Source organism: Mobula hypostoma, chromosome 1 (assembly GCF_963921235.1).
Source record: "Mobula hypostoma chromosome 1, sMobHyp1.1, whole genome shotgun sequence".
Lineage (NCBI taxonomy): Eukaryota > Metazoa > Chordata > Chondrichthyes > Myliobatiformes > Myliobatidae > Mobula > Mobula hypostoma.
Window position 1 is genome coordinate 182,622,120 of NC_086097.1, and position 17,703 is coordinate 182,639,822.

Consider the following 17,703-nt stretch of genomic DNA (forward strand, 5'->3'; position numbering starts at 1 on the left):
TTTTGCTGATCTATTTCAGGCCACAAGACAAAGTTTTAAGCCAATGCTTTCATATTGACCATATCTAGATGACTGGCATGTAGCTCCTCCAACACCTTAGCTTTTAGCATGGATGGTACAGCTCTCAATATCCACATACGGCAACCTTCATCAAAGGTAAATTCATCCTGGCCTGGTAAAATAGGGGAACTGCTGCACATTCCAGGCATTTTGGGTTGCCATGTGGATCATTTGTGCTGCAATAAGGAGACTTTTGATTTGCATGAGGGAGATTACGTCAAGGGGAGTATTCTCTTTTGTAAATTTTTCAGGTATTTCTTTTTGCAAGAGTAAACAGGACAATCCATCAGCATTTCCATGATTAGTTGTCCTCATGAATTCGATCTTGTAATCGTATCCTCCAAGAAACAGAGCCCGTGTCTGCATTCATGCTGCTGTTAGTGGAACACCTTTCTGTGGGTTGAAAATAGACACTACTGACTGATGATCAGTAATGAAGGTAAGTTCTCTCCCACAGAAGTACTAGTTAAAATGTTTTACACCCCAAACCAGACTCAAGGCCTCTCTGTTAATCTGTGGGTAATTTTTCTCTGCAGCAGTAAGGGAATGTGAGGCTTGGCCGGGAGGTTTGCTAATACTATTCAACAGAGATTAAACTAGTTTTGCAGGGGGCTGGGAAATGGAGCCCTCGGTCTGTAAGGGAAGGATCAGACTAGAAGGTAGATGTCAGGGAAAGTATTGAAAGGTAAAATTGAAATAACAGGTATGATTGGTCAGATAGTTTGAAGTGTGTATATTTTAAAGTTCGGAGTACTATGGGTAAAGGTGGTGAACTTAGAGCTTGGATCAGTGCATGGAACACAATGTCATAGCCATTACTGAATCTTGGCTGACAGAGGAGCAGGTATGGGTGATTAATGTACTAGGTTTTCGAAGTTTTAGAGAAGATAGAATAGATGGTGGGGAGGGGGGGCGGCGGTTAGCAAGGAGTTTAAGGCAGAGGAAGTGTTGGGCCTCCTCGTGAGTATTAAGGTGGATAAGTACAGGCAGGGTCCCGGAGGACTGGCGAGTGGCTAATGTTATACCTATGTTTAGATTATGAAGACATGCAGTCCTCTTTTATTGTCATTTAGTAATGCATGCATTAAGAAATGATACATTATTTCCTCCGGTGTGATATCACAAAACACAGGACAGACCAAGACTGAAAAAAACTAACAAAACCACATAATTATAACATATAGTTACAACAGTGCAACAATACCATAACTTGATGAAGAAGTCCATGAGCACAGTAAAAGTTCAAAGTCTCTCAAATGTCCCACATCTCACGCAGAGGGGAGAAGGAAGAAAAACTCTCCCTGCCATACCCGACCATGGTCTGACTCTGAGTCATCCGAAAACTTCGAGCTCTGATCAGCTCTCCGACACTGAGTACTGAGCGCCATCTCTATCCGAGCGATTCGACCTCCACCTTGGTCGCCAACAGCAGGCAAAGCCGGGGATTTTGAGGCCTACCCTCTGAAAGATACCCGACTGCGCAGTAACGACAGCAGCGAACGAGCGTTTCAGAGGTTTTTCCAGATGTTCCTCTGTGCTTTCACATCTATCTCCATCAAATCAGAATTGTCCGTGGCCCCTATTTGACAGATACGATATTATTTTCACCGGAGGGCTGCGCACGTGCGGCGCGCTCTTCTCCTCTCCTCTTGTTTAGGAGAGAACAAGGGAAAATCCTAGAAACTATCGACTGGTGAATCTTGCGCCAGTTATAGGGAAATTGCTGGAGAAATTTCTTAAGAATAGGATAGAATTTGGAAACCTGTGGCCTAATTAGGGAGAGCCAGCATGGTGGTGCCTTACCGACTTGATTGAATTTTTTGATATGGTGACGAGAAAGATTGATGAGAATAGGGTAGTGGATATTTCTATATGGATTTTATTAAAGTGTTTGACAAAGTCCTTCATGGGAGGCTAGTCCAGAAGATTAAGATGCAGAGGGTCTGCGGTGAATTGTCTGTTTGGATTTAGAATTTGCTGTGCATAGAAGACAGATGATAGTGCTTGAAAGGACTTAATTGAGCTGGAGGTCTTTAATTAGTAGAGTTGTGTATGTATCTCTGCTGGGACCTCTCCTGTTTTTGATGTATAACAATGACCCAGATGAAAATATGAATGGGTAGGTTAGTAAGTTTAAGGATGATACCAAGATTGGTGGAATTGTGGGTAGTGTAGAAGACTGGCAAGGAAAACAGCACGATACAGATCAGTTGCAGATATGGGCAGAGAAATGGTAGATGGAGTTTAATTCAGATAAATGTGAGCTGTTGCATCTCGGTAGGGCAAATGCAAGAGGGAAAGACTCTTAACAGTGTTGCTGAGCAGAGAGATCTTCGGGTCCAAGTTCATAGCTCCTTGAAAGTGGCTACACAGGACAATAGGGTGGTTAAGAAGGCTTATGGAATGATTGCTTTTATTAGTCGAGAAATTGATTTCAAAGGGCAAGAGGTTATGTTGCAACTTTATAAAAATCTGATTCGGACACAACTGGAGTATCGTAGACAGCTCTGGTCACCCCACTATAGGAAGGATGTTGAGGTTTTGGAGAGGGTGCAGAAGAGGTTTGCCAGGATGCTGCCTGGTGTAGAGGGCATGTGCTATCATGAGAGGCTGGATAAACTTAAGTTGTTTTCTTTGGAGCGCTGGAAACTGAGGGGAGATCTAATAGAGGTTTATAAGATTGAGAGGCATAGATAGAGTGGACAGAGAGTATCTGTTTCCCAGTGTTGAAATGTCGTAATACCAGAGGGCATGTATTGATGGTGAGAGGAGGTAGGTTCAAAGCAGATGTGAAGGGCTCAGAGAGCGCTGGAGGCCTGGAATGCACTGCTTGATGGTGGTAGTGGCAAATACCTTAGAGGCTTTTAAGAGGCATTTAGATAGGCAAGGAAGGTGGAGGGATATGGACGTGGTGTAGGTAGGAGTTGTTAGTGTTTGGGTATTTCTGATTTTCTTTTCAGCTGGTTTGGCACAGCATTGTGAGCTGAGTGGCCAGTTCCTGCGCTGTACTGTTCTATGTTCTATGGAACATGATGCAAAGGCTATGGGACATTCAGTTCCATCACTAATATAAATGACCTGATTGCACCTATTCCATAAGGTGAGGCATCACAGGCAAGCTTCACTGGATGATGTGGATCACAATGTGTGAATACAGGGTCTGATATCACCACTTCCTTTACTTTTTGGAAAGCCACCTCACACTGCTTTGTCTGTTGCCATTTCATCCCTTTCTGAGGTTAGTAGTTCAAGGGGTGGAGCACAGTAACCAAGTTTGGCAGGAGCCTGTTTCAGTAATTGACAAATCCTAAAAAGGAACACAACCGTGACACTCGTCCTTTGGCCCTGGGGCATCCGCCATTGCTTGAATTTTCTCAGCACACTTTTGTAAGCCTTGTGTGTCAATGGTGTGACCACTGTAAGTGATGCTTGGTTTAAGGAATGCTTGCTTGTTGAGTCGTGTTCTGAGCCCATAATCTTCTAATCTCTTTAACACAATCTTGAGATTTTGGAATTGTTCTTTGTCATCCTTAATGGTAACAATGATGTTATCCAGGTAACACTGAACTAAACAATCTCACGGTGCACCATTAAACTCATCATTGAACTGACAAAGCTCAGACAATCTCTTCAATTAGACTGCCTTTTGATTCTGCTTATAAAAGCTAAAGCATTCTGTAATCAACAATGGCGTCAGTTCTAAATGTTCCTGCATTACTTTCATGATATCAGCAAAGCTCATTTTAGCTGGTTTGGTTGAAACAGTTGAACTTCAATGCCTTTCCACCTAATGCTATGTAAAATTGGCACTCGCTTTTCATTGGCTATTTCATTTGCTTCAAAACACTGCTCAATTCGCTCAGTATACATTAGCCAGTTTTTTTTTGTGCAGTTGAATACATCTATCCTTCTGATGTAGCCAGCTAATTCTGCTTTTATTTATTTATTATTATTATCACCTGGTACTCATTGTTTAGGAACCCATGAATTTCATCTGTTTTCTGCCTTTTTAAAAAACTTAACTATCTTGCTGCGCTTCCAAAGAGAAAGAAAAACATGTTGCATTTTAAAAAACTTAAATGTTTCTTTCCTGAGTCATCTCGGGTTCATTTTAAAACTTTCTTGTTGCCACTGTTATGTTTTGTAACTCTAAAACTAATCAAAAGAAATACATGGAGAGCCCAAGGATAAATGTGTGTACTTCATTTTTTACTTTTACTGGGGCATGCACTTATGACATGGTGGCATAACGTAGTATGCCATTCACATACTTTAACATATAACCCGTAATGAATTAGATTCGATTATGAGAATACTCAGTCCTCTTTTTATTGTCATTTAGAAATGCATACATGCATTAAGAAATGATACAATGTTTCTCCAGAGTGATATCACAGAAAACAGGACAAACCAAAGACTAACACTGACAGAACCACATAATTATAGCATATAATTACAGCAGTGCAAAGCAATACCATAATTTGATGAAGAACAAACCATGGGCACGGTAAATAAAGTCTCAAAAGTCCCCGAGTCGATCGACTCCCAAGTCCCCGATAGCAGGCGGCAAAAGGGAGAAACTCACTGCCATAAACCTCCAGGCACCGTCAACTCGCCAATGCCTTGGAAGCAGCCGACACTGAGTCCATCCGTCTGAAAGCTTCGAGCTTCCGACCAGCCTCTCTGATACAGCCTCCCGAGCGCCATCCTCTGCCGAGTGCCTTCAACCTCGCCCTGGCCGCTGAAAGCCGAGGATTTCAGGGCCTTCTGCTCCGGAGATTCCGGTTACCACACAGTAGCAGCGGCAGCGAAGCGGGCATTTCAGAAGTTTTCCAGATGTTCCTCCGTGCTCTCACGTCTGTCTCCATCAAATCAGAATTGTGCATGGTCCTCTACTTGACAGATAACAGACATCACCACTGAAGTGGCCGCGTGCTGCCACTTAGGTAACCAACAAAGAATTAGGTAACCAACAAAGAATGCATAATCAAACAATGTACAATATTTTAAAAATATTATTGAAATATTAAATGCACAACTCAATGTAGCCATATCAAAGTTCAAAGTAAATGTATTATCGAAGTACATTTATATCACCACACACAACACTGAGATTCATTTTCTTGCAGAAGAAACACAATTGAGTCAATGAAAGACCCAACAGGTCAGACAATCAATGTGCAAAAGACAACAAACTGTAAAGACAAAAAGAAATAACACTAATGATACCAGCAATAAATAAGCCATGAATATAGAGAACATGAGATGAAAAATCCTTGTAAGTGAGTCCATAGGTTGTGGGAGTAGTTCAGTAATGGGGCAAGTGAAGTTATCCCTTCTGGTTCAAGAACCTGATGATTGAGGGGTAATAACTGTTCCTAAACCTGGGGGTGCAGGTCCTGAGGCTCCTGTAACTTTTTCCTTATGGCAGCAGTGAGAAGTGAGCTTGATGATGGATGCTGCTTTCCTGCTACAGCACTCCAGGTAGATGACTCAGTGGTGGTGAGGGTTTTACCCGTGATGGACTGGGCCGTATCTACTACTACTTGTAGGCTTTTTTGCATTAGTGTTTCCATTTCTCCATATTAGGCTGTGATTCAACTAGTCAATATACTCTCCACCACACATCTACAGAAGTTTGTCCAAATTTTAGATGACATTCCAACTCTGACTGCTATGCTTTCTTCATAATGGCACTTACGTGCTGGACAGATCATCTGAAATGATAACTCTGAGGAATTTTAAAGTTGCTGACATTCTCCACCTTTGATTCCCCAATGAGAACTGGCTCATGGTCCTCTGGTTTCCTCCTCCTGGTTAACAATCAGCTCATTGGTCTTATGACATTGAGTGAGAGGTTTGTTGTGGCACCACTAACCAGATTTTCAATCTCCCTCCTCTTTGCTGACTCATCTCCACCTTTGATTCGGCCAATGACAGAGGTATGCAAACTTAAAAATGGCATTGGAGCTGTGCTTAGCCACACAGTTACACAAGTGTGACGTGAGTAGCGCATGAGTACACAGCTTTGTGGTGCACCCTGCTGATCGTGATTGTGGAGGAGATGTTGTTGCCAATCTGAACTGACTGGGGTCTGCAAGTGAGGAAGTTGGGGATTCAGTTGTATAAGGAGGTAGTGATGTATCAATGCAGAACATTATCTTTTATCTTATTACGTAAACTTTCAGCACTTGGTGCATAGACATTTACTTCGCTACACTGTACTCTACCGAAGTCCCTGGTTTTACTGTGCCCAATATTACAACCATTGGTGATCTACAACTAACTCCTCTATTTTTTTTGCTGTTATCGACATTGGTTCTGTTCAACCCTGTGCTCTGAAAAGCCAAGATCTTCCTTTCCACTGCACTGGTCTCCCTGTGAAAAGCACCACACCTTTTCCTTGCTGCCTGTTCTTCATAAAAGGTCTGTACCTGGGAATGACCCTGTGAAGTTTGCCCTGCTGGGTATATCCTGTGTAATTGGTCCTTGCATCACCAAGAACTCCAGTGATCCCGTGGCACTGCTCCCAGCCGTACTCCATTGGTGTGATCCCACTATCCCAGTATCTCTGCTACTGGCACCAATCTTGAGGTCACAGCCATTCGGTTACCTAAGTGATTTGCCCAGTAAGAACTGAGTTAACAGCTGGATAGCTCAGTCTTCATTGGGAAAATCAACTTCCTCTCAGATTCCCTCTAAGCCTCTTACCTCTCACCCTAAACGATACCCTAACTCCTCTGCCAGAGAGAAAGGTTTCCTATTCTTTACCTGTCCACGCCTCTCACAATTCTGTCCACATCAGCTCCCTCCATTCCAAGGAATCCTCTTCATTCTCTTCTCAAAGTTGAAACGTTTCCATCCTAGACAGGACCCTGGTGAATCCCCTATGCACCGTCTCCAGTGCAGTCACCTCCTTTCTATGGTCAGATGAGCAGACCCATACAGAGTGTTCCAGCTGTGAACTAACTGGTGGTTTATAAAGTGCGCGTTCACCTTCCTGCTCCTACACTCTGCCCCTTATTCACAGTCCGACCCTTGGGAATGCTGCCCATACACTTATCAGGATTTGATTCCTTACTACCTACCAATTTTCATATCATCTGCATACTTGCCCTTTTGCCAGCTTGCCTCGATGCCTTGGGCCTGAACCTATGGACCAAACTCCCATGTAAGACTTTGTCGAAGGCCTCACTGAAGTCCATCAAGGGCTCACAGGGGCATAGAAGATGGAGACACTGTCTCATGGTTCCAGCGGTCCAGGTTCAATTCTGACCTTGGAATCTGCTTGTGAATCAACCTATGAAAAACACTTAAGGAACTTGGCATGTAAGGCAGCATCTATGGAGGGAAATGGACAGTCATCGTTTCAGTACAAGACTCTTCATGTCATTGGTTGATTGGTTGGTTGGATTAAAGTGGAGGTTTGTTGGGGAAGAGGGATTGTGATTGGTTGGGTCGGTTTGATTGGATTGGAGTGAGGGGTTGTGATTGGCTGATTGAGTTAGGTTGATGTGAGGGGTCGTGATTGGCCGGTTGGGTTGGTGTGAGAGGTGTGATCAGCTGGTTGGGTTGGGTTGGTGTGAGGGGTGTGATCAGCTGGTTGGGTTGGGTTGGTGTGAGGGGTGTGATCAGCTGGTTGGGTTGGGTTGGTGTGAGGGGTGTGATCAGCTGGTTGGGTTGGGTTGGTGTGAGGGGTGTGATTAGCTGGTTGGGTTGGGTTGGTGTGAGAGATCGTGGTTGGCTGGTTGTGTTGCTGTGAGGAGTTTTGATTGTGATTGGCCAGATGGGTTTGGAATGTTGTAGTTGCTCTGGGGTAGGTGATGTTTTGGGGTTGAGAAGGTCATGGGTGTTGATTTACAAGGAACATCAAAGTTCTGGTTATTGCCATGCAGTGCAGGGAATGAAAAGAGTAGCTCTGGCATGTTGATTAAATCCCATATCTTCCCCAGGTCCTGTCTCTCGGAGCTGATGTTCTTCCTGAGTATAAACTCCAGGCTCCGCGGATTCACAAGTGGACCATTCTCCATTACAGTCCCTTCAAAGCAGTGTGGGATTGGCTGATACTCCTGCTGGTGATCTACACTGCCATCTTCACGCCCTACTCTGCCGCCTTCTTGCTGAATGATCAGGAGGAGGTGAGACGGAGGGGCTGTGGTTACTCCTGCAACCCTCTCAGTGTGGTGGACCTGATGGTGGACATTATGTTCATGATCGACATTTTCATCAACTTCCGCACCACCTATGTCAACAGCAATGATGAGGTGGTCAGTAACCCGGTCAGAATTGCCATCCACTACTTCAAGGGCTGGTTCCTCATTGACATGGTGGCTGCCATCCCCTTCGATCTGCTCATCTTCCGCTCTGGTTCTGAGGAGGTGAGCTATGTTCCTAGTATCTGACACCTTCCCATAACAATGATCCAACCAACACACGGACGGACCCACCAAGCCCACACACTAGTCAGTGTTCGATGATCAGTGTCCTGACACCCACCCCTCCACCCCCACCACTTACACTCAGTCCCAAGTCTACCCCCACCCCGGTCAGTATCAGACCGAATTTGATAGTCAGTGTCTGGTGGTGAGCTGCTCATGGACGGTTAACTGGATGGACAGTCAGTCAGAATGTCAGACAGATTGAGTTAGACGGTTGGACAATTGGACAGTCACTTGGACAGTCAACAAACACTCAGCAAGCTTCCACTGTTTTGGTTTGTGCAGACAACCACTCTGATTGGCCTGCTGAAGACCGCACGCCTCCTGCGTTTGGTGCGTGTAGCTCGTAAGCTGGACCGCTACTCGGAGTACGGGGCGGCCGTACTGTTCCTGCTGATGTGCACCTTTGCCCTGATCGCTCATTGGCTGGCTTGTATCTGGTATGCTATCGGGAATGTGGAGCACACTTTCCTGCAGCCCAGGATCGGCTGGCTGGACTCGCTGGGAGACCAGATTGGCAAACAGTACCTCGAGAATGACACCTCCTCAGGCCCTACCATCAAGGACAAGTACGTCACCGCACTCTACTTCACCTTCAGTAGCTTAACCAGCGTGGGCTTCGGCAACGTCTCTCCCAACACCAACTCTGAGAAGATCTTCACCATCTGCGTCATGCTCATTGGCTGTAAGTGGCAGGAAGTTTCTGAGCTGGGGATGAAACCAATGGAAGCAGATGCTGGAAACACCAGCTCTGGGGAGGGAAGCAGAGCAAACAGTCGAGGGCTGGGAAAGAGTGATTCACATTTATTGTTGTTGGGAGGAAGGGTGGGTAGGTTATCTGTGGTGGGGTGAGACCAATGGGAGGCCCTGAGGAGATACAGACAAGCTCCAGGTTGATTGGCGAGGGACTAGGTAGATTCCATGTAGGTACAGGATCAGGTGGATGGGAGGTGATCCACTCTGACAGCAGTGATGGGAAGACTATTACCTTAACCATAACAGACTGAGGAAGCAATTTGGAAGTTAGGCTTCCATTAGTGGGGGTGGGGTGGGTGTGTGGAATCTCATGGAAAGCCACAACATTCTTACAGGACCATGGATGAGAGGGTGGGACCACTCAAGGATAAAGGAGTGAACATCTCTTAAAGAACATTAAGGTAAGTCCTCAGGGCCTGTTGGGATATACCCCAGGTTACTGAGAGAGGTAAGAGATGTAATTTCTGTCCCCTCTAGTCTTGAGAGATCTTAGAGGAACGTTGTTGCATTATTCAAGGGAAATAATGATAATTTTGGTAACTATAGAATGGTGAGCATCATTGTCAGTGGTAGGGAAGTTACTGGAGAGGATTCTTAGGGATAGGATTTATGAGCATTTGGAAAACCATAGCCTAGTTAGCAACAGTCAGTGTGGCTTTGTGTGGGGCAAGTCATGACTTACTAACAACTGAATTTTTCAATGAGATGATGAAGGTAGAGCTGTGGATGTCGTCCGTCCCTCTTGTTAGGCTCCTCCAGATAATTAAGATGCATGATGCCCTGACTGTATGGAGTCAGACTTGGCTGTACGGAGCCGGACTTGGTTGTACGGAGCCGGACTTGGCTGTATGGAGTCAGACTTGGCTTGTCCATAGAGGACAGAGTTCAGTGGGTGATGGGATTTGTTCTGATGGGAGCTCCGTGACTAGGGATATTCTGTAGGCATCTGTATGGGGACCTCTCCTGTTTGTGAAGATAGAAACATAGAAAGCCTACAGCACAATACAGGCCCTTCGACCCACAATGCTGTACCAAACATGTCCTTACTTTAGAAATTACCTAGGGTTACCCGTAGCCCTATATTTTTCTAAGCTTCATGTACCTATCCAGGAGTCACTTAAAAGACCCTATCGTATCCGCCTTTTCCACTGTCGCCGGCAGCCCATCCCACCACTCTCTGCATAAAAAAACTTACCCCTGACATCTCCTCTGTACCTACTTCCAAGCACCTTAAAACTGTGCCCTCCCATGTTAGCCATTTCAGCCCTGGGAAAAAGCCTCTGACTATCCACATGATCAATGCCTCTCATCATCTTATACACCTCTATCAGGTCACCCCTCATCTTCCGTCGCTCCAAGGAGAAAAGGCTGAGTTCACTCAACCTTTTATCTTAAGGCATGCTCCCCAATCCAGGCAACATCCTTGTAAATCTCCTCTGCACCCTTTCTCTGGTTTCCACATCCTTCCTGCAGTGAGGCGACCAGAACTGAGCACAGTACTCCAAGCGGGGTCTGAGCAAGGTCTTGTATAGCTGCAACATTACCACTTGGCTCTTAAACTCAATCCCATGATTGATGAAGGCCAATGCACCATATGTCGCCTTAACCACAGAGTCAACCTGCACAGCAGCTTTGAGTGTCCTATGGACTCGGACCCCAAAATCCCTCTGATCCTCCACACTGCCAAGAGTCTTACCATTAATACTATATTCTGCCATCATATTTGACCTACCAAAGTGAACCACCTCGTATTTATCTGGGTTGAACTCCATCTGCCACTTCTCAGCCCAGCTTTGCATCCTATCGATGTCCCAGGTGGGTTTGTAAGTTCAGAGATGATACAAACGTGCTGTTGTGGATAGCGTAGAAGATTAGCAAAGGTTACAGCAGGAGATAGATAAGTTGCAGAAATGGCAGATAGAGTTTAATCTGGACAAGTGTGAGGTTGCCCTTTGAGAGATCAAGTGAAAAGAGACAATACACAGTTAATGGCAAGACAACACCTTGGTATGCAGATAGATCTTGGGGTCCAAGTTCATAGGTCACTGAAAGTGTCTGCACCAGTTGACAGGATAGTAAAGAAGGCATAGAAATGTTTGCTTTATTTGTTGGGGCACAGAGTTCAAAATTTGGGAAGGGATGTTATAGCTTTATAAAATTGCAGTTACACTGCATATCCAGTATTGCACTCAGTCCTAGTCACCCCATTATAGGAAGGATTTAGAAGGGGTGCAGAAGAGGATTATCAGGTTGTTGCATGGATTAGAGGGCATGTGCTATAAGGAGAGGCTGGACAATATTGGGTTGTTTTCTCTCGAGCTGCAGAGGCTGAGGGGAGATCCAATAGAGGTTTATAAGATTATAGGTAGGATAGATGGATAAGACAGTCAGGATCTTTTCCTCAGAGCTGAAATGTATAATGGTAGTAGGCATGCATTTAAGGGTGAGGAGGGCAAGTTCAATGTTGTGCGAAGCAAGATTTTACACGGAGTGGTGGGTGCTTGGAATGTGCTGCCAGGAATGGTGGTTCAGGTAAACGCAACAGAGACATTCAAGGTGCCTTAGACAGACACATGAGTGTGCAGGAAATAGAGGGATATGGATATTGTGTAGGCAGAAGGGAAGTTAGGATTTTAATTATGCATCAATTAAGTGCAACATTGTGGATCAAAGGGTCTGTTCCTGTGGTGTACTGATCTATGTTCTAATTCACTCCCATCAGCTTTATCAGTTTCACCTGAAGGCCTGTCTTATCTTTGTCCATAACTATCTTAAATTTTAAACAATTGTGGTCATTGTTCCCAAAATACTGTACCACTGAAACTTTGATTATCTGATCAGAGGCCAATTCCTCAATGGAGTATTTAAATTTTGTATCAGTAAGGCTTCCTGGAATTACGTAACAAATGCCTCTTGCAGTAAGAAAATCCAAGTCAATACTGTAGAAGTTAAAAATTTCCCAGCACAACATTCCTGATTCTCCATCTCTTGCTAGCTACCGGGGGCTGGAGTATACCCCATCATACTTTCTCATCCATCAGTGGAGGAGCCCTCCAGGATATCCTCTCCAAGTGTGGCTGTGACATTCTCCCTCAGTACTAATGTAACCACCCCCCAGAAAAGTGGAAGGGTTGAATCTGAAGGAAAAATACAGGATTCCTGGCAATGTGAAGGAACAGAGGGATCTTGGTGTCCACATCCTTAGGCACCAAGTTGCCACGCAAGTTGATGGGATTGTTAAGAAAGCGTATGTGTGTTGGCCTTCATTAGTCATGAAATTAAGTTCACGAGCTGTGAGGTAATGTTCTGGTTGGATCACACTTGGATCACTTAGCTCTACCCCCTTCCCACTCTCAGTCCACAACAGAGATTCATATCAAAATCAGAAGAATTTTGCACAGTCCAAGACTGTATGTTCCACATTCTGTTGTGTTTGAAACATCTGAATCCAGGAACTTTGACTGCTAGACCTGTCCCTTCTCACAGCCAAGTGTCTAAAGCTACAACATTGTAGTTCCATGTACTGATCCAAGCCCGGGTTCACCGGGAGACAGCAGAGGATGCAGATGCTTGAATATGGAGCAACAAACAATCTACTGGAGGAACTCACACAGCATCTGTTGGGGGAAAGAAATTGTTGACATTTGGGTCAAAACCCTGCATCAGTCCCATAAAATTGCTTCCCTGGTTAGATGATCTTCATGTTGTGTCAAGAAGTCCTCCTGGGGATGAGTTCTTCCAGCAGACTGTTGTGTTGCCTGCAGATTCAGCTGCCTTAGCTGTTGTGCTGGGTCCTGCTGTGCCGTTACTTTTCCATGTTTATCCATGCTCTCTCTCCACAGCCCTCATGTACGCCAGCATTTTTGGCAATGTCTCTGCTATCATCCAGCGTTTGTACTCGGGCACCGCCCGATACCACACCCAGATGTTACGGATCCGGGAGTTCATCCGCTTCCACCAGATCCCCAATCCCCTGCGCCAGCGACTGGAGGAGTACTTCCAGCATGCCTGGTCTTACACCAACGGCATCGACATGAACGCGGTGAGTCAGAGGCAGGGGTAGGGAGCGGTGAATGGTGAGATAGGGTTCCGGTGCATAACCTCTGACCTTACTGTGTCCTTGGTGACCCCACTGACCTGATGACTTCACTGCTGATCTCCGACTTCTGAGACCCAGTGGCCTCTGCACTACTGGCTGAATGCTGAATGGCTGTAGGTGGTGTTGTAGAGTTTGCGTGTGGGAGGGTGGTCACCAGAGGAGAGGGAGAGGCTGGATGGGGTATGTAGGTGTGGTTCAATGAATGCTGGTCCTTCTCCCTCACTCTCTGTCTCACACTTCCTGCTCCCTTCCGCCTCCTTATCCACCCCACCTTCCAGCTCTTTCCTTCTCTACATCCTTCCCTCCCCATTTCTCTGAATATTGTTCTCTCTCACTCCATCCCTTCTCCATTCACCTTTCCCCTCCCAACCCCCAACTGGACTCTCCACCTCCCTTCCCCCAATCCCTCCCATACAATTCCAAGCAAACTCATCCCCAAATTCATAGACTTGAGACTCAACACCTCCCTCTGCAACTGGATCGTTGCCTTCCTGACCAACAGTCTGCAATCAGTAAGGATAAGCAGCAATAGCTCTCCCATAAATATTCTCAGCTTGGGTGCTCCACAGATTGTGATCTCAGCCTCCCACTCTACTCCCTGTTTGATCACGACTGCGTGCCTAGACTCTGCTCTTACTCCATCCACAGTTTTGCAGGTGACACCACTCAATTAGTAGTACAGGAAGGATAGAGAGCTTGGTGACGTGGTGTCACAACACAACCTTTCCCTCAATATCAGCAAAGCCAACAAGTTGGTCATTGACTTCATCAGCTTCCTGTTCATGTCAGTGTAATTGAGATAGAGAGCTTCAACTTCCTTGGAGTAAACATCACCTACAGCCACTATGATGGCAACATCTGCAAAATTGTGGAACGCCAATTTTTACTGGTGCACCATAGAAGCATCCTATCCGGGTGCATCAACTGCTCTGCCCGTGACAAGAAGAAACAGTAGAGAGTTGTGGACAAGCGCAGCACATCACTGAAACTAGCTTCTCTCTCTGGGGACTCTGTCTACACTTCTCACTGCATCAGCAATGCAGCCAACATAATCAGAGACCTAAACAAGAGGAATTCTGCAGATGCTGGAAATTCAAGTAACACACATCAAAGTTGCTGGTGAACGCAGCAGGCCAGGCAGCATCTCTAGGAAGAGGTACAGTCGACGTTTCAGGCCGAGACCCTTTGTCAGGACAGAGACCTGGACATTTTCACTTCTTGCACCCCCGACCCATCCCATCTCATGGGGCAGACGATACAAAAGCCTGAGATCATGAAAGTTCAAGGACGGCTTCTAATCCACTGTTATATGACGATTGAACAATTCCCCAGCACCAGAACAGTTTACCTTAAGATGTTGCACTCTATTGTCTACCCGCACTGCACTTTCTCTGTAGCTGCTACATTGTCTTTGTTTTACCTTTGTGGAGGTATTGTGTAATGATTTGATCTGTATGAACAGTATGCAGGACAAGCTTTTTATTGTACCTCAGTACATCCAACAATAAATCAATTTCAATTCCTTCCCCTCTCCCCCTCCCTTCTTCACCATCTCCCCCCGGTTACAGGTGTTGAAGGGTTTCCCTGACTGCCTCCAGGCTGACATCTGCCTCCACCTGAACCGCAGCCTCCTACAGCACTGCAAGGCATTCCATGGTGCCTCTGCTGGTTGCCTTCGGGCTCTGGCCGTCAAGTTCAGGACCACACATGCCCCACCGGGCGACACACTGCTCCACGCTGGTGACGTCCTCACAGCCCTCTACTTCATCTCCCGCGGTTCCATTGAGATCCTGCGGGACAACCTGGTTCTGGCCATTCTCGGTAAGTGTGGTGGTCACCCGTCGCTCTCGCTCCTGGTACTGTACCTTGATCCCATCTTCCCCTGAAACACCAGTACTGGAGGGGCTGAGGTAGGGGGAGTGTTGACAGGCTGGGACTCTATTCACTGGAGCAATGGAGGTAGAGGGGTAGAGACAGAGTGAATGCACTCAGTCATGTTCCCAGGGCTGGAGAATCAAGAACTAGAGGGCATGGGTTTAAGGTGAGAGAGGAGAAATTCAATAGGAACCTGAGGGGATCTTTTTCACCCAGAGGGTGGTGAGTTTTTGGAACGAGCTGCCAGAGGAAGTGGTTGGCGTTGGTCTATTAACATTCAAGTAGTTCTTGGACAAGTGCATGCACAGGAAAGTTTTAGCGGGCAAATGGGACTAGCTCAGATGAGAATCTTGGTCAGCGTGGACCATTTGTGCCGAAGGACCTGTTTCTTGCTGGATGACCCCATGATTCGAGGGCAGCAAACTCCCGTGTTACCACACTGCAGACACAGGGGGGTGAGGGTCTTGGGGGCTTCCTGGAGGAGGAGATTCACTCTGCCGTGAACAGGAGAGACTGGGCTCAGTGAAGCAGTGAAGGTTGGAGGAGGAACGGGGTGGATAGGGAGTTGGGGATGAAGGGATGGTGGTTGTGGGTCCAGGGGCATACAGACCGGGGTTTAGGTGAGGGGCTAACTCAATTCAGGACAGGGTATCGGCCCAGTGGAGCTGTGTGAATGGGAGGAAACGTGTGGGTGTGGTGTTGGCATCCTCGTCCTGGGCGGCACTGCTGGCGAGTTTGGGTGCTCTCGCAGAGAGTGGGTGCAATGTGCAGATGGTGCAGAGTCTACTGGGTGTCACAAAAATGGATGTTCGGTGCCGAGAGGGAGCAGCCAGGGTGAGGGAGTGCCAGGATCCCTGGTGCCGAGTTTCTGCTGGTGTTCCCACAGCCCTGCTTGCTCCCTAAGCCGGTGTCCACTACTCCTAGGAAAGAACGATGTGTTTGGGGAGCCCATCCACCTGTTTGCCCGCGCGGGGAAGTCGAGCGCGGACGTGAGGGCGCTGACCTACTGTGACCTGCACCGGATTCAAAGCACGGACCTTTTGGAGGTTCTGGAATCCTACCCCGAGTTCTCCAGGCACTTCTGGGCAAACCTGGAGATCACCTTCAACCTGCGAGATGTGAGTGAAGGACGGTGGGGGGGGGGGAACAGGGTTTGGGAGGGGTGTGGTGTTGGGGGGACGGTCCCTGCTCTATGGGGGGGGAGGAGGTGCATGCAGGCATGCACAAGGGATGTGGAGTGGGTTTGGTGGGTGGGGAGGGATATGGTGGTGTGGGATGTGAGGGGTGTTGGGGTCCGTGGGACGGGACTGTATGGAGGGACTGGGATGTGTGTGGGGAAGGGGAACTTTCCCTGATCCTGCTGTCACTCCCTCTTTCCCCACAGACCTCAATGACGCGGAGCTCCAGCTCGGGTCAGAAGGTGACGGTGTCTGGCTGTCCACGCAGGAGTAGGCTTCCATTCCGGACGAAGACTGAGGGTGAGGGACAGGGTGGAGGGCACAGGGGGAAGAACGGGATAGCCCCCAGGTGAGATCAGGATTGCCCCCAGCAAGGTTTGCTGATGTGTTGAGGAACGTTGGGGTGTTGGGTGGATGTTAATTACAGGAGGGAGTGAACACGCTGGGTCTTTGACCGTGGTTTAAGGTGAGGGGAAGATATTTCATAGAGAGTGGGGGATATATGGAACCTACTGCCAGAGCAGGCAGTGAGTTCGATCCTATGATTAAATAGACACACAAATATCCAAGGCATGGAAGAACATGGTTTGAATGCAGGCACCTGGGGCTAGTATAGATAGGCTGAAGGGACATAGTTGATCATAGTCAGAGTTATACTGCATGGAGACAGGTGATTCGGCCCAACCTGTCCAAGCTGACCATGGTGCCTTCCTGAGCTAGTCCCATTTGCCAATGTTTGGTCGTTATCCTGCTAAACGTTCCCTATCCAAACGGCTAAGTGTCTTGTAAATGTAATTGTACCCGTGTCTACTGCTCCCCTGCAGCTCACTCCATGTAGCCACCACCCTGAGGTTGCCTCTCGGATTTACTTCAAACCTTTCACCTCTCACCTTAAACCCATGACCCCCAGTTCTACACTTACTTACCCTGAAGAAAAGATGGTAACCATTGACTTTATCTACACCCCTCATGATTTTATAAGTCTCTAAGGTCACCGCTCAGCTTCTTTCACTCTAGGGAAAACAGTCCCAGCCTCAGTAAGGCAGCATCCATCAAAAGGATCCCCACCATCCCGGCCATGACATCGGAGAGGAGGCAGAGAAGCCCGAAATCCCACACCATAAGGTTAAGGACAGCAACTTCCCATCAACCATTCAGTTCTTGAACCAACTTCACATTGTCTCAGCAATTGCCCACAACCACCTCTTGCACTAGCACGGATTTGTCTCTGCATAATGCCCTGTTTTGCACAGTCTTTTATCTTCACTGTCTGGTATAATTTATGTATAATTTATGT

The 17,703-nt window shown here is 46.9% G+C and overlaps 1 protein-coding gene across 6 annotated transcripts in view; it reads left to right on the top strand.

Annotated features, from left to right (window-relative positions):
- LOC134353203 (potassium voltage-gated channel subfamily H member 2-like) overlaps positions 1 to 17,703 on the top strand; it is a 63,003-nt gene that overhangs the window by 32,600 nt on the left and 12,700 nt on the right. For all 6 annotated transcript variants that reach the window (XM_063061237.1, XM_063061230.1, XM_063061223.1 and 3 more), the window contains 6 exons: positions 8,013 to 8,438; positions 8,784 to 9,183; positions 13,097 to 13,296; positions 14,922 to 15,174; positions 16,153 to 16,346; positions 16,613 to 16,706. In XM_063061237.1, the coding sequence (XP_062917307.1) occupies positions 8,013 to 8,438; positions 8,784 to 9,183; positions 13,097 to 13,296; positions 14,922 to 15,174; positions 16,153 to 16,346; positions 16,613 to 16,706 (1,567 nt within the window). The remainder of the gene's footprint in view (positions 1 to 8,012; positions 8,439 to 8,783; positions 9,184 to 13,096; positions 13,297 to 14,921; positions 15,175 to 16,152; positions 16,347 to 16,612; positions 16,707 to 17,703) is intronic.